Genomic DNA, 24,858 nt, shown 5'->3' on the forward strand with positions numbered 1-24,858 from the left:
TTTTCAATGCCCCCACAAGCCAAATTATCTTACATATCACACTAACGTGGAAAATGCGTTTGCCTCAGGGATGAAAACGTGCCAAGCAAACGGACACCACTCATAAAGTAGAGTTGGAAAAATCGAAGACACCAAAGATAGGATTGGGTCAATTTACGACTTCTCTCTACCCAAATTGAAATGAATTCATTCATTTTCTTTGCTTTTGCGGTGGTGGGCTTGACTTTGACTTCATTTTCATGCCACAACCGACATCTTTCTTTTTTCATTTGCGCTTCCCCTAGCCCACAAGCAAATAAACGATCTCTCTACTTGCTATATAAATAATCCGATGGAAACTGCAAACTCAAGACAACTTCTTGGCTGCCTTTCAGAGGTAATATTCAAGTTCTAGGCTGCAACTCGTGTAGATTCTTTTAGCTGAGTTTGATGGCTATGGATAGTTCTAATTGGATGGCCACTTCATTGGATCTTAATGCTAATCCTCTTCGGCTTTTCGATGATACTCCGGTACGTGAAAATATTAGTCTTGTAGGGGTAGATGGTGTTGTTGGGATGATTACATATGTGCTAGATTTGGAGTTCTTATTCTTTTTTCTTTTTTCTTTTCTTTTGGTTGCAGAAGAAGGAGGTGCAGGATGATTTTACAGGGTTGGGGTTGAAGGTCGTCTCATTGAAAGAAGAAGAGGTGAGTAGTCTATGGAGGACTTTGAATCTCGAATATATATGTAGCAGCTGGCTTCAAAGAAGCATTTTGTTAAGACTTTTTATGATATTCTTCCTTTATAAGATGATGTTTTGATGAATTCCTTCAAAACCCGAATATGTATACATGCTTGGGAAAATTGAATCAAATCGTAGATTATGGAGGAAGAAAAGAAAAGAAGTTGTTCAGATAATTGTTATTGGGGTGGTTTCTGAAGCTGTATTCCCCGTTTTCATGTACACAGACAGGTGTTCTTGTGGAGAAATTGAACCAAGTGAACGCAGAAAACAGGAAGCTAACGGAAATGCTAACAGTGATGTGTGAGAATTACAACGCTTTGAGAAGCCATGTGATGGAGTATATCAGCAAGAACCCCAAGAGGGAATCTCCATCAAGAAAAAGGAAGGCAGAGAGCAGCAATAATAACAGTAACAACAATGGAGTCGTTGGGAACTCAGAGAGCAGCTCAAGCGATGAAGATTCATTCAAGAAACCAAGGGAGGAGACTATTAAGGCCAAAATCTCAAGGGTCTATACGCGAACCGATGCATCAGATACCAGCCTTGTAAGTCCAAAACCCACAAATAATTGGCGACTTTGGTGGATTATTCTGTGAACACCATCCGGATGGTGAATGATCGATCGAGCAATTTCTTTATGTTTTACAGGTGGTGAAGGATGGATACCAGTGGAGGAAATATGGCCAAAAGGTCACCAGAGACAACCCCTCTCCGAGAGCCTACTTCAAATGCTCTTTTGCTCCTAGCTGCCCTGTCAAGAAGAAGGTGAGCCTAAACTTGACAATCCCACCTGTGATTCGTCTTTTTAGGAACTTGTGTCAAGGTCCGGATTGAAATTGTCCATTGAGTTTTGCTTAGCATTCTAAGCTGTTTTGTGCAATTTGTTTCCTTTCTTCAGGTGCAAAGAAGTGTTGAAGATCAATCTATATTGGTAGCAACCTACGAAGGCGAGCATAACCATCCACACCATGGTCGAATTGAGCCCACATCAGGAGCAAACCGATCCGTGAACCTCGGTTCAGTCCCCTGTGCATCCTCACTCAGCTCATCAGGACCTGCCATTACTCTTGACCTCACAAAGCCCAAGTCTAATTCTGATGCCAAGGCTTCAAAGTCCCCTGAACTTCATCACTTCTTGGTGGAACAGATGGCCTCTTCATTGACCAAAGATCCAAGCTTCAAGGCTGCACTTGCAGCCGCCATTTCAGGAAGAATTCTCCACCATAATCAAACTGAAAAATGGTGACTTTCAGAAGCTTCAAAGTGTATGTAAATATAGAGATGGAAGACGGGGAAGAAAAAGGTTCGAAGCACTTGCAGCCCAAGTCCAATGTTATGACAGTTGAATTCAGCAGTTTCCAAGTTGAACATATCGAATCTGACTGACCCACCCAAGCCTAAAGGGGCGGCTTGGGTTGAAAACTTTAGAGCATAGGAAAATTAGGATTAGGTTTGGATTGAAAACCTGCAACAAATTAGGTTTCAGGTTTAGGGCATATGGACATGGAGACAGGCCAAGACGTTGTAACTATTCTACTGTTTTACTTAGATTTTTACATAAAGTTTTATCGATGCGAGTCCAAGTTTCTCATACTCTATATTAAGATTTATGATAAACTCTTATCATGAACCATCCGGTTGAATTCATTGTCATTGTCCAATAAGTTTGACTAAAATTTGCTCTCATCAAATGCATGATCTTTTTCATTCCCTAAAGTTTTTCAATTTGTAAAATGATTGCAGCTTTTTCAGCAATGGCGTAAGCTGACCTCTTCAATCAAAAGTTGACCACAAATTTGGATTCAACTGTAGCGAAAGCCCCAGGTATTTGATTGCAAGTGGATTTCACATGCCCCAAATTTGACTCTATTAACATCCTTCAACACAAATATATTATAAAATTCTTAGAGATGGAGATAGTCTTGCTGCAGCCTCTGAGTGATTATTTAAGATAAGGAAAGTCCGAATGTTGTTGGTATTGTTGAGAAATATTATTACCTTCTCTTTTCTTTTGGCCCTAAACAAAAACACCAACCACGCAACCACACAGTGATGGCTAACAAAAACAACACCATTCTACTCATGTGGTAGCTAAATAAAGATTTGCCCATTCACATTTTCACTGTACACAGGTGACCAACATCAATCTCAGAAACTTTATCAAGCACCTTCTTCATCTTCCTGCATGCCAAATTCTATATTGTGATCCACACAACAAAATAATTCATAAACATTTTATACATACTACTTTCCCCCACCATCACCAAACTGGATACCTGGAAGCTGGAAACCATTCAAACAATAACTATTTTGACGATAAATTCAAGTCACCCATTGCTCTTGCTAGTCCCAGGTCATTTATGTTCTCAGGTTGTTTCCCTTGGACCCTAATGTTGAGGCCATCCCTGTTTTCCCATGCATCTACACACTCTTGGAATCTGAAGCAACTGGTGAGATGGTCATTTGTTATTCCAGCAACCTGCATGAACGCGTAGATGACTGTCGGTCCGACACTCCTGAAGCCTCTTCTCACCAGGTCTTTGCTTATCACATCTGCTTTTGCTGTCTTGACTGGAACTTGGCGGGGATAGCGAAACCTACCAACCATAGGCTTATGGTTTACAAAGCCCCATATGTACTGGTCAAAGGAACCAAACTCCCCTATTATCTGCATGATCAACAAAAGTGCAGTTTGCATCAGTCATAACAATAACATCAGTTTTATGTTGCTTTTTCATTTTATTTCTTTGGCAGGCAGGTAGGACATTTTGAGGTTCGTGGGGTGGAAAAAGTTTTTTCAGACCCAAAAATGTTGTACAAGAATATCCTTTCAAAATGTTGTACAAGAAGAATAGACTAATTTTTTTGTAGATGCTTACAAGCATCCAATCAGCTTAAAGTTTAACAAGGCAATCAAACCTTGAATCGTCACATATTTATTTTATTCACTTGTGCTTACTGCTTACACCACAAAAGTATTACAGATGGTCAATTGATGTTATAATGATAGCAATCACCCAACCAATGTAATTTGGACAAGTGAAATAAAAACCAGAATCATCTACATTTATAGCAGAAGTTCATTGGAGAATATTACCAAACTGATCTACATTCTAGCCTAGATTCTTGCCCAGAGTTTTCTTCATGAAACAGATGGTAATTGATGCACAAAACCTTAAAAGAATACATTGTAGTCAACAAGGATTAACAAGCTACAAATAGAAAGGAAGAGAACCTTGCAGATTTGACGTGCATTTTCAATGACAGATCGCAGCTTCAGATCCGATACTAGAGAAGTAGCAGGACTCCCTGGTGTCACTATTTTCTTCTCATTTAATTTTGAGACAGCAATTGGATCAAACTCCAGAAAAACTTCCCTACATGTGGATATTTGTCACCCTAATCAGCCAAACTAATTCATATTGATCAGGAGTAACCAACTGATGCATCAGATTCATTTAAATTCTTGAAAAAGTATCAAAAGCACCACAGGTCACCAATACCTAAATATATGCCTTTTTTGGAGGATGGCAGGCCATGTAAGTTCAGCCAAAGCACCTGATAGGACGAGCAGCTCAAAATGTCTCCTGCATGTCGTCAAAAATAATCAGGCATACTAAGGAACACATAATGGAGTTTTGACTTGAGATAAAAATTAAATAATAATACTAATAATAACAATAATAATAGTAAAAATACACAAATACATAAACACACACATCCATGGCTTGTGAAATTTTAGTTTTGAGGTTTACATACTTGTCATCATGGACTGGAACTCCCCATTCTTCATCATGAAAAGCAGCATAACATGGATCTTTGTACACAGAAAAACTAGTTAGCAAATAGAATTCAGAAATGATGGCAAGGAAATTGTAGTATACACAATCAAATTGATGAACAGCTCCTCAACTTGGTGAAAGTGGAAAACAAGATGTGCATAGAAAAGCTTTTCCTGGAACTGTTCAAGATCATTAAACCACACACACACACACACACACAAGGGGAAGGAGGCAAATGACTCCAAAAAAACATCATGCTGTCGCTCACTCAAGTCATAGCAAAGTGTCCAGATCTTGATTGGCATTGATAAACCCAAGATGGCAAAGATGCAATGCTGTAAGCCTCCAAGGCAACCTTCTGACTTCTACTCCAAGAATGTAGTGAGTTACTCCAGCAGAACTGTTCATTGTACTCTGGTGAGTTACTGATCAGAGTGTCCTGTTACTGTAATGGCGAACAAGTAAAGATGTTTTGGTCAATATGGTTTAGTGTCACGCACAACCATGAGAGTGACAGTACTTTCTCAAATTCCTTTTCTCTAAATTTTTTTACCAGTTCATTTATTTTCCAGAGCCTCCATCTTCCCTCTTTCTGAATGGTCACCTTTGGCATCCACTTGGAATTCCAGCTTTGTATGCAGCCTTGTAGATATTGAAGTTGGGGAGTTTGCCTCATGCTTTTGGGTCCAGGACAAGTATTTCTCCTATTCTTTTCAGGAAAAGAGGATCTGGCAGTTGGAGCTGGATGGTAAATGCTCTGGAAAATCCTTCTTTGAAGTTCTTATTTCTAGAGGCTGTTGGATCTTGCCCTTCTTGTTACTTTGATTTGGGAACTTAAACTGCCCTCATGAGTAAAAGTCTTAGCTTGGAATATGGTCTCATTGAGAATAAATTCTTATTATCTTCTGCAGAACAAAAGAACATCAAAGGTGTCATCTCCTAGTGCTTGCTATGTGGATATGTGGTCCTTAGCAAGTTCTGACTGTATCCATCTAGCATGGTTTGGAATTGCAAGTGCGGCTCTCGTTGTGGCATTAGAATTGCCATGGATAATGGGTGTTGTGTAATGGCATGCATATATTGAAACCTTTTAGGATTTTAAATTTCTATATAACTCATTGATATGCTTGTTTTGACACCAGAAACCTCTAAGGTGGCTGAACTGGTCACCGCATTAGCCACAATATCAGAACAACCTAGTAAAGCATTCAGTGGGAGGAACATTCAAGCAGAGAAGGCTTACAACATTGTCACAGATCTTGACCGCAATTTTTTTTTTTGGATTGGTAAATCTTGACCGCATTTCTAGTTCCTATTACATAAATCTTGGGACAATATCAACATATAACAAGCATTTTTACTTTTTTTGATAAGTAACAGATAACAAGCATTTAAAACCAACAAGGATGACTTAGTGTTCTATGATATGAATGTAAAATCAAGATCAAATCAACCCGTTGATACAAGAAAAATTTAAACACAAAGGTATTAATTTCAATCAAATATTAGTAAAATATCCCACTGATTCAATGGGGTGGATGAGGATCATCTAGACTCTAGTGTCATTTGCTTCACCAATTAGTCTTGATAGTGGTCTAGCTTGGATAATGATTTTTTTTTTGTTTTTTTTGATAGACAAAGGCAGATTGAATTAATAAACGCTTAAAAACAGGGGGTTAACCCTATGTATACAGAGGGTGTACCCTATGTATACAGGCAGTATACAAACAAAACCCAACCAGGCTGCAGAAAGGAGAAACAAGACCTACAATAGGGAGGCTAGTCTCCATTAAGGACACCCAAAATTTCAAAAAATAAGGGATTGTCTAACTCCAAAACCTGCTGAGACCACTCTAAAAGGATAATGATTGAAATTATGGTGACTGGTTTTTCAATTAAAATACAAGGGCTTAACTATGGAAATACCATTTGTTAAGGATGGGCCCCTTGCCAATTAATGGTTGACCTGGAAGAAACACTAATGTATTTGATAAATGTTTCTATATATTTTTATACAATAGTTAATTGTTTCATTTATCTCACTTTAGAGTACCCTGTCAAAAGATATTTTGCCCAGTTCCACAAAGAACTTTTCACTGAAAAGCCAAGAATTTACTTCTTTCCAAGCTGATTAGTGGGTGATTATGGAGTTTCCTCAGAATTTAATCTCAGCTTTTACTTGGAAGCTTGACACCTATTGCCTATTTTGTTATGACACATGATAACATTTTCATTTTCTTGGTTTGTTTCTTGTATGGCCTGCACTCTTCTTAGAAATATTTTTTTGATAAGCAAAATGCAAAATATATTAAAAGGTGCACCAATTAGTCTTTTTAGAAATATTAATACAATCCTCTTATTTATCAACCCACAAAAACACTTAGCCATATTCAAGCTCAACAGAAACAACAATATATTAAAACCTAAAAAAAAAAAAAAAAATATTATCCTAACTAAGCTAAATCACAACACAAGGAAAGTGAAGTAGAGGAAGATTGAACAGAGAAGATCATCAATTAGGTTTCAGAATGAGCATGAAAAGCTGTTGGAAGTTAAAGAACTTCAAATTTAAGAAGTTACAGATGCAAACAGGAGAATGCAGTATTTATTTCTTCGTATTTAGTTCAAAACAGTATATGTCTTCTGTTTGAATGCTGAGAAAAATATTAAATCTCTCATTATTTAGGATGCGAGGGACTAAAACCTGAACTTAACCCACTAAAGCTAACTGTATTAGTTGACTTGCTTTTCCACATTTCTAGCCAGTCTTACTTTCTTTCCTTTACTCTCCAAGTAGAAACTAACAACAACAAAATCAACAGAAAATTATACAGTTTTTATGCGTTTAAGCAATGGAAAATGCACAAACACAAACATACCAGTGTTGGGCGTTACCCAAGCACACCTCCTCTTCGCCTGCAAAGCACAATTATCCGATGCTACCGATGGATGACCACCGGTCTTCTCAACCTTGTCCGCCTTCGGACTAAAATGCTTCCTCCGAATCGGAGTGCTACTCCGACGAGACGACGCTCGACTGCTCGACGATTCTGACGACGAGCACGACAAATTTAGAGGCAAATCGGACCGTAGCAGAGGTCGATGATCCAATACTGGAGGGGAAGGAGGAGAGGAATCAACAAGGGATATTGGCAGTTTCACCTTCTCATCGTTGGCTTTAACATGAGGCGCTTTCTCTGCTTTACTGTGAGGTTTGACGGAGGGTTTTCGAGAATCGATTGGGCGGACATTGTTGACGGCGGGAACCAGAACCGGCCGAAGCTCGGAGTCGGCAGTAACACTGAGGGGCCGGAGTCGAGGGGGTCCGGACATTGAAGGTATAGAGGGGTTGATCAGGGAGAGAGGTGCAGCATTGGGTGGGTTAGGGCGAAGTAGGAGATCAGGGCTCAACAAAAAATATGCATGTGAAAATTGTGGCTTGTGGCCTGTGGCTTTTGGCTTGAGAGTAATGGAGATGGAGATTTTGAAATTTGTCACTGCCAAACACTGCTCAGCTGAATGCCAATGCAATGAACCAAATATCATTAGAAGCGCGCGACAAAAGGCACTGGCTCATTTTCCCCTTTTGTTTTTTTTTTTAGGTGATATTTTATTTTTAATAAAAATGGGATGTGAAATTCCCAACCCTTGTGGGATTCTTGCTCATTTAGATGAAAATTACGTTATATGCACAAAGTTGAATGCTCATTTAACCACGGGTCTACCCACCCATGTAGACAAAAACACCGCTTCAAATAAGAGTGTATTTGATAGTAATTTTTAAAAGTGTTTCTAATTTTTGATGCAAACGCACTCTTAAAAAGGTTAAGAAACATTTTCTAAAATAACTACTAAACATGCTCTAAATTATTTTTTTAAAATGCATGTCACATGTTTGTGACAACACGAGGAACTTCTTCGTCTTTGAGAAAAAAGAACAGGAGTGTTTAACTTTTGTAAAAAATAAAAAAAATAAAAATTGTTCTAAACTTATTTCTTGAAGATACAAGTTTAATATAATTTTTTATTATTTTAAAAAAGGTACTATACTTGTTTTTGGGAAAATACAGATATAATCCTTGTATTTTCATCCATATCTCAATTTGACTTCCAAATCATACTCTCTTTTTCAATAATGTCATCCCTAAAGTATGCTCAAATATTAAATAAATGATTTTATTAAAAAAAAAATATTGGAACTTGATGCAAAACTCATGATAATCATATATACCATTTCATAAAATTTTATGTGAAATGTTTGTGTGTGTTTATGTGACGATGCATCCTTATAGGTGTTATCCACTCAAAATAGTGTTTATTCTTAAGTCTAAATATTGAGACAAAGATACTATCCTACTAAAGAAAATTACCTTGTAATTAGACAGAATATGTCAAAGAAGCATATTAAAGGAATTACATATTCATTACTCTTTCGAGATATAATGTTTTGAGTATACAAAAAGCAGCCTTAGGGACCTCTTACAAACGTTGTACAAACATAAGGAGAGGCTCCATGTGGATACTTTATCCAAAAAGAAGCAAAAAAAAAAAAGGAACAATGACTATATCCTTTGTTGTTTGTTCTCCAAAACTTGCTCGATACTAGTTCAACTAGATTTTCATCTGAAAAATTTAGGAAACTACAAAGTGAGTATAACCTAGTGAATGATAATATAATGAAGGTTTTAAGTTAGTCAATCTAAAATAGAAAAAGATTTTCATCATACGAGTAACATTCAATGTAAATAATATTGAGTATAACAATCAAATAAGCACACATTATTAGACAACTTGATATATAATCAGTCAACCACATGCACAATCCATGACTACAATGTCATTTGAATTCTCGACAAATCCTCATATCATGCAATAACCACTATAGTGCCCCTTTTTCCATCAGCATATATCATATATGTGTCCATAGACGACATATATCTCACATATCATGGTGCCTTATAGATATAATGACTTTACATCTCTCAACATGCTTTTTATACATACTGCTCCAATGCTCTTTCATCTTTAACTAATGAACTTCCATATGAATTGAAAAATGAGGTAGGATGGGTAATTGATAAGATCTAGTATGGATCATACATGGACGATAATTGGAGTCTTTATAGGTTAGACTTAGGGGTGTGACATACAACATCAACATGAGAATTATTATCTTTGATATTAGGCTTTTTGTCAAATTCTTATTGGGATTGATCATCCTTAGACGATTATATCCTAATGAATGGAAGCTGACATCCTTAGGTTTAGAGCCTCAAAAGATATGGATATATCTATGAAACGAGGTTGATTAATTAAAGGAAAATATCCAAGAGGGAGGAGGGGTGAATTTAGTGGTTAAAAACTTTACAAAAATGGTTCAATTAAACAATAAAAAGAAACAATTAAAGCAAATAAGTAAAGGATAAAGGGAGAAGTGCAAACACTTTATAGTGGTTTGACAATCCCTCCTACATTCACTCTCTTTAATTTCCTTTCTAAGTGAGACTTCCACTAATCAAGGCTTCAAACCAAACATTCAATCTTATACACTTGAATTCATGGTCCAATGGGTACTACACTCCCTTCAAATTCTTCACCAACTTGAAGTCTCAACCACTCAACTTTAAGCAAAGAAAAAGGGATTTTATTACACTCAACCCTAGCATAAGTAAGGCTTAATACAAATAAAATAGTTAGGATGATATGAAAAGGTGCACTAAACGATTTGCTAGTGAAAGACTTAATGCACTTGAGTAGAGAACTTTGAATGAGAGAAAGTGAATGGTAAGCATATAAATATATGTTTTCTTTTCTTAATAAATGCATAGGAGCTCTCCAATTTATAGAAAAGCCACTCAAACACCCAAAATTGGGCAAAAAGCTCTTGACTGATTGAGCTTCAGTTTGACCAATTGAGTAGATGTTCGGACATTTAATACTCTGCAGGTGGTTGTTGGTGAGATTTAGCCTTGACTAGATCTCAATTTATTAGACACTAGCTATTGAAAGAAAAGGAATATTTTTAAGCAAGCTTAACCAATCCTCAACCAAGAAGGCTTAATCGGTTGAACTAGTTCCCCAACTGGTTCAATCAATTTAGTGTACCCTTGACTAGTTTGGTAAAACTAGCCCAAAATGCTTTTAAACTTAGTTCTAATCTTCCAATAACTTAATCATTTGAAAACAAGGTATGAATGAATGCATTGGAAGTGCATAATTTTATTTTATTTTATTTTTATTTTTATATCCTAAGTACACCCATGAGATTCATCTTACATTAGTTTTTAAACGTTCTAAGTCTTCAAGGATCCATCTCTTCGTGACAATTGAATATCTTCTAAGTGATCTTGAGTTTTCTTTTAATTTTAACAATAAAACTTGAAACTTTATTTAATTTAAACAAGTTAGTATGCTTAACCTTATTTTATTATCATCAAAATATACTTAGGAAAATCCTTACACTAACAATAACCATACAAGATTTTACTAATTCTTAGCTAAATGTGGGAGGTAACAAGCATAAGATATGAATGAACATAACTCACTTTTATCATTGATTATTACATGATGATAATTCTTGATCAATGTACTATCATTTTATTGTATGTAGGTTACCCAATATGAAGGCATAGTTCTCTCCCTCTTAGTTTAATTATTTTTATTTTTATTTTAAAATTAGTTATATTAAAATAAATTTAATTCATAAATAAACATTTTTTTCATAAATTTTTATATTTTATTTTTATGAAAAATAAAGTTACATGTTATTTTACAAATATTGAAAAAAGTGAATATAAAAAATAAATTAAAATATTTTTTATTTAATTTTAGGGAAATTTATGTAACCATACACCAAAGGGCAAAATTTTGCCTTTTAGAAACTTTGCTTTTTTACTTTTCAAATTTAGTGGATTTTGGGAAAAATAAATGACCTTTCATACATTGTAATAATGATGTTGAGGCCCTTCCAAAAATACCCTCCTACACTTTAACAGCTCTCCTAGTTGGATCAGTTGCTTGGAAAAGCCACATAAGCAAGGTCTAAATCATTTGTCCACTTAAGCCAATGACATGGCTCATTTACATGTCACCGTCCAACTAGACACTCAACGTGGATTGATTTTTTAAAAAATATTTACTAAAATATAACAAAATGGATAGTGAGATTCACCTCGAAATCCCTTATTCTGTCTTGAACCAAACCCCCAAATCCCTTCTTCTCTCTTGAACCAAACCCTAACTCCAAAAACCCATATTCTTTCATCTTCTTTCACAGCCACAATTTGCGAGAGAGGCTAGCAGTGAAAACAAAGAGAGGTGGCCTGAGTTGAGAGGAGCTTTCCTAGGTACGAATGTAATGGATTTATAAGTTCATTTGGGTTCTTATTATTTCTTGTTGAGATCGGATCTAGCCTTTCTTATTTCTGTAACTGTCAGCTCCATGTTTTTAGTATGTATTTCAACCATGCCTTACTGCACAAATTGTCTATCTAGCTTCAGGAATTGTCAGAGGAACTTTATTTTCTGTGTAGCATCCTTTGTCATCTCCTTCAGAGCTTCTTTCAATGAAGAAACCGTGATGTTTAGGTTGAGGCAGCATTGCTTCCTCGTTACCCAACATGAAAATTATATATGACATTGTTAGTTTGTCTACTGGGAGTTTCTGTTATTCATTATCTGTCTAGATGTCATATGGATGAGAATTTAATGTTTAGAGTTACAAAAATTTACATGTAAGTTATTTTAGGTGTGTGAGTAGATATGGAGAAAAGATATAGGTATAAACACATATATATTGGAAAAGACATGTAGTTGACAAGCTAACAATATGAATAATCCTGAATTATGCCTCATTTATTTGAAGTATCCTAAATTTGTTAAAAAAACATAAATTTGAAGTGCTAGACAATAATTCTAAGTGGTTTTGCTTTTCATTTAGCATCTTCTTTTTCCACTGTCAATTCCATATATATTTCTTTGTTTCACCTTGCTTCATTTTTCTTCGTGCTAGTACTGCATTATCACTGGAAGCATTACCTGTTAAAAGATTTCTCTAGGTGGATATTGGCTTATGATTGTACTCTTTATCATATAGTTTGCAGAATTGGTTTTAAGCTGGATGTGCCTTTTTGGCAAGAGCATTGCCTTTTTAATTTTTTTTTTTTAAAGTTGCATCTTTTATCAGAAAATATCTTTGAGCAACCTCCTTCACGGTACCTTCCACTATTTAGTTGCAAATTATGATAAATACTCGTCTTCCCATATGTAGGAACTTCAAGTTTGCATGTAGTTTTGTTTTTTGGAGTCCTATATGTTATCTTGGTGGGTGGGTATTTTTATAACTTGGTCCATTCCATAAAATTATATTGTCACAACAAAGAAACCTTGCCTTGGAAGTAGACTGCATACTTGTATCAAAGTGTTTTTGGATAATTTCAAGTGAAGTTTGAGCTTGAAATAATAAAATATGTTCCCAAGTGTTTGATGATAATTCTGACTTGGCTCTCCAGTTTCTTTCCTCTTGTTACTCAAGTCTCAAAATTCTCAGGCTAGCTATATAAAAAGAAATTGCAATTGGTCATATTCCAAGCCTATATATATGAACATTATAAAGGTGGAACAAAAGAATGTGGGCTAAGGTTGAACGATAGGAGTGCAAAATATAAACGTTATAATTATTTTGTCCACCTTTTAAGTAGCACATGATGTTTTAGTTGTGGAGTACATGCTTATGAAATAGTTCGGTCCTCACTCCAATTACCCCATGCTTTGGCGGATGGGCTTCCAATATGAGAGGGCAGGTCCACCACATTCACACTTATGTCTAACCTTTTTGTCATCTATAGACAACATATGGAATTACTGGTCGTTTGACAACTATTTCCTAAAACAGTTTTTAATCTTCAAAATAAAAAAATAAAAAAAAATGTTTTCACAATCAATAAATAGAAAACGGTTTTTTTTCTTAAATGCAAAATACATGGTGTTTTCAAAAAAACATCTTTTAATTATTTTTATTTATTTTCTTTAAAGGTTGTTTTAAAAAAATAATTGTATAAATATAGAAAATAATTAAAAATAAGATATTGGAAATAAAAGTTATTTTAAAAATATATTTAAAAGCATAGAAAACATGTGAAGAAAATTTTAGGCTTGTTTGGTAATTGTTTTTTAAAATAGTTTTGAAGAATAATTTTTAAGAACTGTTTTTGAAAATGGTTCTTGAATGTTTTATAAAACAAAGGTATGTTAGAAAATTGAAATGTTTTTAACCTGTTTTCAATATTTTTAAAAATAATTTTTATATTTAGAGCTTTATTTTTAATCATTATACATATTTATATACTTATTGTTTAAAACATCTCTTAAAAAACAAGTAAAAACACCATAAAACAAAAATAAATGTTATTTAAAAACACTATATTTTTTGTTTTAGAGAATATAAAATAGTTCTATACATTAGCTCATTTTGGTGATACACACATAATTCATACCATGGTAACAAGTTTAGGTACAATAATTAAATCATACATAAATTATTAATTTAGTACGAGAAATTAAAATTTTATATAGTCATTTCATTTTTCCTTCATTGTTTTTCATCATTCTTGTGTGGAGAAATGGTTCTCATACCGCAATGATTTTTTAGGTTGCTTTGTACAACATCCCATAACATGATCCAAAATATGGTCTTTAATTTCTATATTTGAGCTCCTTAGAAGACAACAAGCTATTAAGCTCCTAGACCATTGAGGTCGCTCTATCATCCTACATAATCTATCTGTCTTTTCTTCTAAATTCATAATTGACCTTTTGTTCCTTGGTCTAAATTGAGAATTGACCTTTTAAGTTGTACCCATTTCACGGACTTTGTTTTTAAAACATTGTTTTAAGCATTTAAAATAATATGGATTTTATTTATCAATATAAAAAAACATTATATTTTAATTCACAAAATATCAAAATTTACGTGAACTGTTATATATATACATTATATATATATAACCTTTTCAACGCTATACAAAATTTACTACTACTTTATAATTTTAATAATACATTTAAGAAATTATATCCAAGACACTTACTAATTACAAATAATGAATAAAAAGAATCTCTATATTGATTTGGTTTCCACTTTAATAATCATTAGTTTTTTACTTTCAACTGTTATTTCTAAATTGTAATGTTGTCAACTATATTGATTTGGTTAGATGAGTATGTAAATTTGAGGCATACCATTTGTTTAATTGGTTGACCCATTGAAATGCACATTGTGTGTTTCTATTTGGGCAGTGGGTATCATAGTGGGTGGCCCTATATATAACAAGTTGACCCTTACTGATAGCCATATTATTGAGAGGTTGGGGGAAACTGATCTCAATGATTTTCATTTACATGATGTAACAAAATGTTTCTCATTTCTTTGTTAATATATGTTATATTTGTGTAATAATTATGATAAATGTATATAGGAACACTATATTCACATTCACATGTGTTTAACATTTGATTCATTTATTACTGAATTATGGTTGTTTAATGCAGTGATAATATGAACAGACAGTGTCGTTGTTCTAGCTGTAGATTCTTCTCTGGAATACATTTGCTCTCAGAAGTGAAGAATGATGTAATAAGAGAACTTGGTTTTGGTGGGCTATTGCAATTAGGTTGTAAGAAGGTTAATTTAGATTTATGTTTTTGGTTGATAAAAAACACAAACATTGCTTATTCCCAACTCGAGTTATTTGGGGGTAAGAATGTCCTTTGACATCTCATGATGTCAGGATCACGTTGGGCATTCCACATAGTCGAAGAAAGTTAATTATTGACAAGGGAACTGTTAAAGTTAGTCAAATGCCTAGTTTGCAGGATATAGAGTCAACGATGGTTGACATCGATGATATTGAGGAATTTAAACGGGTCTTCTTGATTTTTGTGTGTGTAACCTTATTGGCACCCACATCTCGTTTGGAAGGTAGTCACTTGTTATGGTATACACCCCAAGATGAGTTACTTAGGAACATAAATTGGGGAGAATTTGTCTTAGAATTTTTTATTCAAGCTATACATGAACATAGGAGGAATGAAAGTATTTGGATTAAATGGTGTTTAATGTTTCTACAGGTAACTACTTGTCTTATTTATAACTATATGTTCAAGTATTTGATATCTAATAATGGTTATACACTATGTTGGCCATGATGTTACCACTAATTATGTCTTATGTAATGCAATAGATATTCTACTTTTCAATATTTAATTTTCTAGCCATGTGTGTGGAACTTACGACTCCTCGCATTGCTGCATGGAACGATTTTTTGGTGAAGCAACGCATAAAGTTGGAGTTGGAAATGCTTGGAGGATTTGGCAAAGTTGAGGTATAATTAGCTTTTAGTTATATTAAGATAGTTGATTAACACTGTAATTGGATTATTGGGATGATAATTTACATGTTTTGCAATGATAGTTGGTTAGCATATCGGCGGAGCAAGATCAAATAGAAATAAATAAGGCTTCTACAATTGATGACCCAGTTGACCCAGATGAGATTGAAGACTTTGATGTAATCCTTCATACTTAATGACTATGAATAGTAGCTTATATTAAGTCTCAGTTTAAATTTATGTCATTTAATGCTCCTTCATTATGTTTGACTTAGGTTATTTGTGCTCACATGGAGGCAACACGACGTCAAATCACCTATGCACAAAGTCATCTTAATAGTCTTATTGCATCATACAATCATGACATGAATGTGTTGAGGACTTGTTTTACCTCTTCACACTATCGCACAGATAAAGGCCAACCGTCAAATTCTCATGAACATGTGAATGAAAGTGGTACACCATTTGATACAAATAATGCACAACATTCACCTGTTCATTCTGGTGGTCAAAGAAGATATTTTGAAGATGGTCTTGGATGTCCAAATGAAAGGGTGTCGGAAAGACCCAACGTAGAAGAGGGTGTGTTCTTTGCAAACGAGGATCACCTTCACCCTGGGCTACACAATATGTTAGTGTTAGTGCAATCGTGCATGGACAACAATGCGGATGTACCGCCATAAGCCGTAGAAGAAATAAGACCCCAAAGAGTAAAAATGAAAGCACGTCGTCATAAGCAACGAGCAGTTGTGTGCAAGTCACCTTTTTTACAATTATGTGTATCAAAATACAAAAGGTTGACTGAGAAAGAGACACATGTTGCTGACTATGTGTTTGATAAGTCAAAAAATCCTAGGTTAGTCCCAAATCACAAGTTTAGCAAGTGTTGTTCTTAGAATACTATGATTATGGATTTGTCTAAAAAAAAAATAACTAACGTCTTGTGTTTCATGTAATTAATAATGAGGTGCTTTGTGCATACAGTGGCTATGGCGTGACACGGGAACAACTTTAATGCTTAGTAGAAGAGAACTTCATTGATATTCCGGTAAAATTTATGATAAATAAGAAAAAATACCTTCATCTTTCTATCGATCATTTTAACTAATGAAGAGGCATTATGTAGGTGATTTCCATGTTCTGTCGATACATGAATGCAAAAGAAGAGAATCCTTTTCGCAGACACTTTTTTTCTCCATGCTTTAGGGTGAGGCTTTTTTCCCTGAGTACACCAAATCTTGTCTCTAATATAAGAAGCATGTATAGTTTTAGTTATACATTGTTACTATGATCTCAACAACTTTTTACAAGAAATATGTGGTTCAATGAGCAAGTCAACCTCAAAATCAACACTAAAGAAAAGATTAGGTGACTATTGTGTTGATCTTGAATGTTGCAACCAGATAATGCTTGGCTATTGTATCGATTACATAGATTAATGACAACTTTATAAATTTTCAAATTTATACTTCAAACATTTAAGCCTTCATTGTTGTTATGATTATGTGTTTTGAAGTTTTATATCCCTTTATTCCAATTTAATGAATGGGTGGTCATGGTAATCAATTTGGAGGCTAAAAGGGTGGATCTACTTTCATCATATCATAGCATGCAACAAATTCACTTTGTTAATGAAGCTTCCAAAGTTATCGGATTTGTGTTGCAGTTATTAAAAAATCCCTTCAAACGGAATGGTGAATATAAAGAATTTACATCCATAATATGCAGATATCGTAGGTGATCCAAAATTGCCAGTTAAATTTTTTTTTTTCATGTATTCATTTTCAATCCTAACTGGGTCCTACGTTAATAGCATATCACAAATTATACTCGTTATTGCAGATATCATACTAGGATGTATGCTATTCTATATATGCAACATTGGGATGGAAGTGGTCTTAATAGAGCCATTAATTCTGTAAGTTGTTAAATATGATGTTATATTTTTATTTTCAAATCTACATGTTAAATGTTATTGGGATGTAGGGCCTAACATAAGTTTAATGTGTAGGAATGCATGAGCCATGAAAGATTGAAATTTGCAATTCATATGGTTCTTGATAGCGAAAATGAATTTGGTGAAATAGTTGCAACTAATATTTGGTCAACCAACGATGCATAATAGTATTCGGTAACCTTCACAATTAATTTATTTTGTTATATTTCATTCAATTCTTTAACGTACATTCTAATTTAAACTCTTATTTGGTCATTGGTAGTGAATAATAGAATTTGAGGCTATGCCATGTCTTCTTTATGGTACAATAGAAGGGATAAGTTATCAATACCTCTGTTTCCAGTGCATGCATGGTTCATTTTACTACTAGGTTAGCTGATATCCCCTCCATATATATATATAAAACTATAGTAAATAACATATTTATTTTTTTAGGTTATCTTACTGACAATTTCTTTATGCTTCCATAAATTAGTGTTTATTACTAGTATAGTTATGTTATACTCATTCTTCGTAATTGAAACTTCCATACAAGACTTATATGAAAAGCTAAATTGACAATATTTAAAATCCTCTCAATCTTCTATATTGGCAGACCAATGGATAATACATATAGGCACCTTGCAAGACAGTTATCTTAGTCGTCTCATCTTCATTTGTAAATAGATGCATCATTTATAGCGGGTCCAATTGTGATTAAGGCTCTTCAACAAGTGGTTCAGACTCGAACATCTATGGTCTATTACAATCAAAAGGTGCTTCCGAGATTTTCGCAATCACCTTAGTGAAGATGGTTACTGTCATTTGATAATCAGGTAAGAAAAATCAGATGACTCTTCATCAAGTGTTTTTCTTTTTTATTATCTTGCATTTAAATGTTTTTCTTCTTTGGTTAATAGATTTAGAGTAATTGGTACAAGTTTTTACCTCGACTGCAAAGGGTTTTTTCTTTGGTCTTGATCATCGTGGACATTCCATTGCTTTATTATTTCTATTTGCAAAATGAGAAATAGAAATTGTTTTTGAAGCTATCATATGCTATTTGTTATTTGTTTTTTCTTGTGTTATTGTTCAAATGAATTACATTTGTATATTATCATCTGATATTAGGATCCCATTGAATATGTCCTTAAATAATATTTCCCTCTCTGCATTTTTTGTCTAATTGAGATGCAAAAGTGGTCTTATGCTTGTGCGAAGCAATTGATTTAGAGGTTGATTTATGGTGACTTAAATTTTCCATCAATGTGGATGTTTCTTACCATCCATGTGTATCATACAGGCTTGAATTGAAATTTTGTTTCATTCTTTACAGGCAAGGGGGCAGAGCATGGCTTACAATTTAGCATTGTGACGCCTTTTAACAGGATTGGGCGTATAATGGAATTTATTATTGGCATGGATGGTTTGTGGTGGTGTCATTTTATGGGTTTGTGTTTAATGGGTTTGTAAATGCAATAATTTTCTGGTGTAAATATATTGTGAATGTATATTGTTCTTCAAAATTATGGGATATATTACATGATAATGTAAGTGTAATAAAAAAATATGTACCTTGGTCATGATAGTTCAAATATGTCATTCAAGTAACATATATTCACATGACGGCCTTGGCAAAAAAAAAAAAAAAGATTGTTAACCAGTGGGCATAATCATGGCCAACCTTTACATGTACGGGCTGCCTCTTTTTGGTTGATGACCCTTAATCATATTATTTAGTTTTGTGTGAAGTGGGTAGTAGCCAAAATAAGGGTTGTCCTATAAGATCATAGGCAGTCCTATTGTTTTTCTTATTTAAAATTGGCTTTGTGTTATGTGAGGAGTCAGTAAAAGAGAGGTTAACCCATTAATAGCATGGGAAGGCATTGGAACCTTTACATTGTACCCTTAGAATCAATGGGTTTGATAATATTATTTTGGTATAGTATATGAAATATGCAAACGAGGGGCACACCCTTGATTTTAGAGGCATACCTATTGGTGGAACCATTATATTGGTAGACTATATGCACTAGTCAACCTAAGAGCATAACCTTCATGGAAGACGCATGAATGTGAGTGAAAAACTTATTTTTGTTAAGTTATGTGCAGTAGGAAAAAGATAGGCATGACTCTCTATTAGAGGCATGCCTTCAAGATGACTAGATTAGAGGTGTGGGTTGGGCAATAAGGCAAATGGTGGCATGTTGATAACTTGAAAGGTTGGCTCCTGACATTCATATCAAATAAGCGATGGAAATGATTCCTTGTTGATTTAAAATCAAAGATTTTTTTGAAAGATTTTTTTTTTTAAATATTTATCATTTTTAAAAAAATTTTATTTTTCATTTTTGATTTATTGTTTATTTTCAATCTATATTATCATTTTATTTTATATTATCTTTTTATATTTATCTCATTAATACTATTTTTAAAAAAAATTACTCACTTCAGTATTAATTTCTTTTATTTATCCATTTACTTTTATTTAATTTTAAATGTTTGTATTCTTAAATATTAAAAATATAGTTCTACTCAAAAATTGCTACAATATAAAAAAATGTAATGAAGTCCTAATATTATATAACTTAAAATTAATTTGATAAGATAAATTATTAATAATTTTAATTATTTAAATAAATTAAAGTTAATAGAAAAATTGTCACCACATATTTGTAATAAATTTAGAGAAATCATATCTCAAATAAAATATTTCATATAAATCATATTAATTTTTTTTAAAATATAATAAAATGTGTTTTAATAAAAGTATTTTTATAATTTTAAAATAAATCTCTTAAATATATGAAACGAATTATGTTAATTTTTTTAATAAAATTTTGATAAATATTATTTGTAATCGTACTTATATAAATTACAATTACAATTACAAAATAACTAACCTTGTGTACAACAACCCATCCCGAATTTGGCCGAATTTGGCCATTTTATGTCCAAGAGAAAAAAACTTGAAAAACTTTTGTTGCATTTGATTTGATTGTACCACAATGGACCATTAATAACAAGAGGTCAACCTATTACCAATATTTATGATGCACTTACCACATAATAACTTCACATTCACTGCACATAATCATAGTCCCAAATGGTAGGGTTGTAGAAGACTCCATTCATGTTGTGTCATCCCATCTAACTTTAGTAACTTGTAACTATGCACTCATTATGGAACATTAAATGCATGTATGTACTAGTTACATCTCTTGCACAGGCTAACCTCCATTCCAACTTCAACCATTTACTTAGTTTGGTTGACAACACATCCCCGACAACTCTCATTCATTCCCATTTACACCTCATATTCTACTACCTATACACGTTGCACATCATAACAATTATCTTCCACCCACCCATTCCTCCATTGAAGTTAACTTACCCATTCACTCTCAGAATTTCACCGCCATCTTTAACAGTTACTATCGCTACAACATAAGGTTTGTTTCTCATACTCTATTGCATTATCTTTTTAACTTCATTCTCAATTACACCTCATATTCTACCACTTATACACGTTGCACATCATAACAATTATCTTCCACCCACTCATTCCTCCATTGTAGTTAACCTACCCATTCACTCTCAGAATTTCACCGTCATAATCGTTAACAGTTACTATAGCTACAACACTAATAAGGTTTGTTTTTCATACTCTATTGCATTATCTTTTTAACTTCATTCCCATTTACACCTCATATTCTACCACTTATACACGTTGCACATCATACCAATTATCTTCCACCCACTCATTCCTCCATTGTAGTTAACCTACCCATTCACTCTCAGAATTTCACCACCATAATTGTTAATAGTTACTATCGCTACAACACTAATAAGGTTTGTTTTTCATACTCCATTGCACTATCTTTTTAACTTCATTCCCATTTACACCTCATATTCTACCACCTATACACATTGCACATCATAACAATTATCTTCCACCAACCCATTCCTCCATTGTAGTTAACCTACCCATTCACTCTCAAAATTTCATTGCCATAATTGTTAATAGTTACTATGGCTACAATGCTAATAAAGTTTGTTTTTCATACTCCATTGCATTATCTTTTTAACTTCATTCCCATTTACACCTCATATTCTACCACCTATACACGTTGCACATCATAACAATTATCTTTCACCCACCTATTCCTCCATTGTAGTTAACCCACTCATTCACTCTCAGAATTTCACCGCCATAACCGTTAACAGTTACTATCGCTAAAACGCTAATAAGTTTTGTTTTTCATACTCCATTGCATTATCTTTTTAACTTCATTTGCATTTACACCTCATATTCTACCACCTATACACGTTGCACATCATAACAATTATCTTTCACCCATCCATTTCTCCATTGTAGTTAACCTATCCATTCACTTTCAAAATTTCACTATCATAATCATTAATAGTTACTATCGCTACAACGCTAATAAGGTTTGTTTTTCATACTCTATTGCATTATCTTTTTAACTTCATTCCCATTTACACCTCATATTCTACCACTTATACACGTTGCATATCATAACAATTATCTTCCACCCACCCATTCCTCCATTGTAGTTAACCTACCCATTCACTCTCAGAATTTCACCGCCATAATCGTTAACAATTATTATCGCTACAACGCTAATAAAGTTTGTTTTTCATACTCTATTGCATTATATTTTTAACTTCATTTTCATTTACACCTCATATTCTACCACTTATACACGTTGCACATCATAACAATTATCTTCCACCCACTCATTCCTCAATTATAGTTAACCTACCCATTCACTCTCAAAATTTCACCACCATAATCATTAATAGTTACTATCGCTACAACACTAATAAGGTTTATTTTTTATACTCCATTGCATTATTTTTTTAACTTCATTCCCATTTGCACCTCATATTCTACCACCTATACACGTTGCACATCATAACAATTATCTTCCACCCACCCATTCCTCCATTGTAGTTAGCCTACCCATTCACTCTCAGAATTGCATCGCCATAATCGTTAACAGTTACTATTGCTACAACGCTAATAAGGTTTGTTTTTCATACTCCATTGCATTATCTTTTTTACTTCATTCCCATTTACACATCATATTCTACCACCTATACACGTTGCACATCATAACAATTATCTTCCACCCACCCATTCCTCCATTGTAATTAACCTACCCATTTACTCTCAAAATTTCATTACCATAATCATTAATAGTTATTATCACTACAACGCTAATAAGGTTTGTTTTTTATACTCCATTGCATTATCTTTTTAACTTCATTCCCATTTACACCTCATATTCTACCACCTATACATGTTGCACATCATAACAATTATCTTTCACCCACCCATTCCTCCATTGTAGTTAACCCACCCATTCATTTTTAGAATTTCACCGTCATAACCATTAACAGTTACTATTGCTACAATGCTAATAAGTTTTGTTTTTCATACTCTATTGCATTATCTTTTAACTTCATTCTCATTCTACACATATTTTATCTTGGACGTTTTGACCATTCTTTTAGGAGTTGTATGAATTTCTTTTTAAGCTATTTTTGGTTGGGTTGGATGCAATGATTCGATACTTTTGATCTCTACATTGCATCACTAAATTTTTAATTAACCTTCGACATGTAGTGCCATTATAAGTAGCAAACATCATACCTCCTAAAAATAAGGTTAGACATGGCTCAACGTTAATTGCACCTGAGAAAGTCCCACATGACCCTTTCGTGCCTTGCCACCCACCTGATGAGAATGAATGTGACAAGCTCATAGCAAAACACCCAATTGTCGTAGAGTGTCATACTGATTGTTGGGTTTCAAGAACATGGTGTCGCTGAGTTACTTGACTTTTACAAGTTGAGATGCAGCAATGTTATCCAATTCCTATGCGAGCATTCTACAACAATATCAGAAATGTTGACAAGGAGAAATATTCGTTTAACTCTTCGTTCAAGGGGGTTGTTGTGCGAGTGTCTCCATCCCTTATTGCACGCACCTTCTCTCTGGAAACACTCAATAAATCGATTAACTTTTGTATTCCATATATTGATATAAAGACAATGTCAGACACAATAACAAAGGAATTATGCAACCATTCTTTTCAATTGGGTACAAGCGTTGAATGTAGATCATTTTTGCCAAAATACAGGATTTTAAGTCTAATGTTGTTTCATACTGTCTTGAATTAGAAGGGTCATTTTTAATGAGCTTACACTATGTGTTATGCATATTTTGTTCCACATGGCACATCGCTATAAAATTAATTTACCCGCACTTATTTGCCATAACATGATTGAGGCACGACGTAGTAATGTGAGCACACGTGCCTTACCATATGGTTCAATTGTTTGTTTGCTTTTACAAAAGGCAGGGTTAGATTTCACTCACTGTTGTGGACCCCGCATTTTTAATGATGCGTTCCCACTCGATCGACGAGACTCGCCTTTTGTTATTTGAGTGAAAAATATGATTTTTAGAAAAGACTTGGAGTCGCCACTTACTTTTATTTATTTTTAAAGGGGGAAACAAGTAAGAATAAAACCCCTAAATGGACTCCTGATTTTTTTTTTTTGGAAAAGCTGTCTGCGAAAAACCTGAGTCTGGGTTCGGGGATCAGGTTACTTATTGGGAAGGTACGGTAAAGACCGTAGCACCCCTCTAAGCCCCTAAAAAAATGGGTCTCTACTAAATAAGGTGAACCAGACATGGCAATTAACTAGAAGATCAATGGATGCCAAAAGGATCATAGTTCAAAAATAAGTCATGATGACGAAATGATAAACGAAGTGAGAGTGAGAGTGTACCTTAGTAGTAGGTAATAAAGCGTTATCATGAAAATAAGGTTAGTATACAATGACAAGTGTAAAAATCTCATACAAAACCAAATCAAAATCAAACAAAATGGAGAGAGTACAACTTACTTGAATTATTTTCGAAAAAAATGTTATGAATGTCGGGCCCCCACCAAAGCCCAATTAATTTTCGCTATGAATTAATTCTCATAAATTC

At 33.9% G+C, this 24,858-nt stretch overlaps 2 protein-coding genes across 3 annotated transcripts; one reads left to right on the top strand and one right to left on the bottom strand.

The window, feature by feature from the left end:
- Positions 1-336: 336 nt before the first annotated feature.
- LOC117922082 (probable WRKY transcription factor 40) lies at positions 337-2,412 on the top strand. Its single transcript, XM_034840096.1, has 5 exons — positions 337-510; positions 623-688; positions 951-1,271; positions 1,375-1,491; positions 1,625-2,412. Exons 1-5 carry the CDS (start codon positions 430-432, stop codon positions 1,970-1,972), a joined length of 933 nt encoding a protein of 310 aa, XP_034695987.1. The 5' UTR covers positions 337-429; the 3' UTR covers positions 1,973-2,412.
- A 371-nt stretch (positions 2,413-2,783) lies between these two features.
- LOC117922080 (probable GMP synthase [glutamine-hydrolyzing]) lies at positions 2,784-8,030 on the bottom strand. 2 transcript variants are annotated; one of them, XM_034840095.1, is made up of 6 exons: positions 7,388-8,030; positions 4,486-4,543; positions 4,230-4,313; positions 3,962-4,103; positions 3,003-3,394; positions 2,784-2,907 (listed from the first exon to the last, which is right to left on the bottom strand). In XM_034840095.1, the coding sequence occupies exons 1-5, from the start codon at positions 7,839-7,841 to the stop codon at positions 3,032-3,034; spliced, it is 1,101 nt and encodes a 366-aa protein (XP_034695986.1). In that variant the 5' UTR covers positions 7,842-8,030; the 3' UTR covers positions 2,784-2,907; positions 3,003-3,031. The 2 variants fall into 2 exon arrangements, with proteins under 2 accessions (XP_034695986.1, XP_034695985.1); XM_034840094.1 differs by having other exon boundaries at positions 2,784-3,394; positions 7,388-8,029.
- Between the last annotated feature and the right edge of the window lie 16,828 nt (positions 8,031-24,858).

This window comes from Vitis riparia, chromosome 9, assembly GCF_004353265.1.
Source record: "Vitis riparia cultivar Riparia Gloire de Montpellier isolate 1030 chromosome 9, EGFV_Vit.rip_1.0, whole genome shotgun sequence".
NCBI lineage: Eukaryota > Viridiplantae > Streptophyta > Magnoliopsida > Vitales > Vitaceae > Vitis > Vitis riparia.

Bases quoted from the DNA above. Each gene is read 5' to 3' on its own strand.
- LOC117922082 (XM_034840096.1), top strand. From the start codon at position 430: ATGGCTATGGATAGTTCTAATTGGATGGCCACTTCATTGGATCTTAAT. The intron at 511-622 runs GTACGTGAAAAT...TTTTGGTTGCAG, and splicing joins GGCTTTTCGATGATACTCCG to AAGAAGGAGGTGCAGGATGA. The intron at 1,492-1,624 runs GTGAGCCTAAAC...TCCTTTCTTCAG, and splicing joins GCTGCCCTGTCAAGAAGAAG to GTGCAAAGAAGTGTTGAAGA.
- LOC117922080 (XM_034840095.1), bottom strand. From the start codon at position 7,841: ATGTCCGGACCCCCTCGACTCCGGCCCCTCAGTGTTACTGCCGACTCC. The intron at 4,314-4,485 runs GTATGTAAACCT...GACGACATGCAG, and splicing joins GTTCCAGTCCATGATGACAA to GAGACATTTTGAGCTGCTCG. The intron at 4,104-4,229 runs GTATTGGTGACC...ATCCACATGTAG, and splicing joins CAAAAAAGGCATATATTTAG to GGAAGTTTTTCTGGAGTTTG.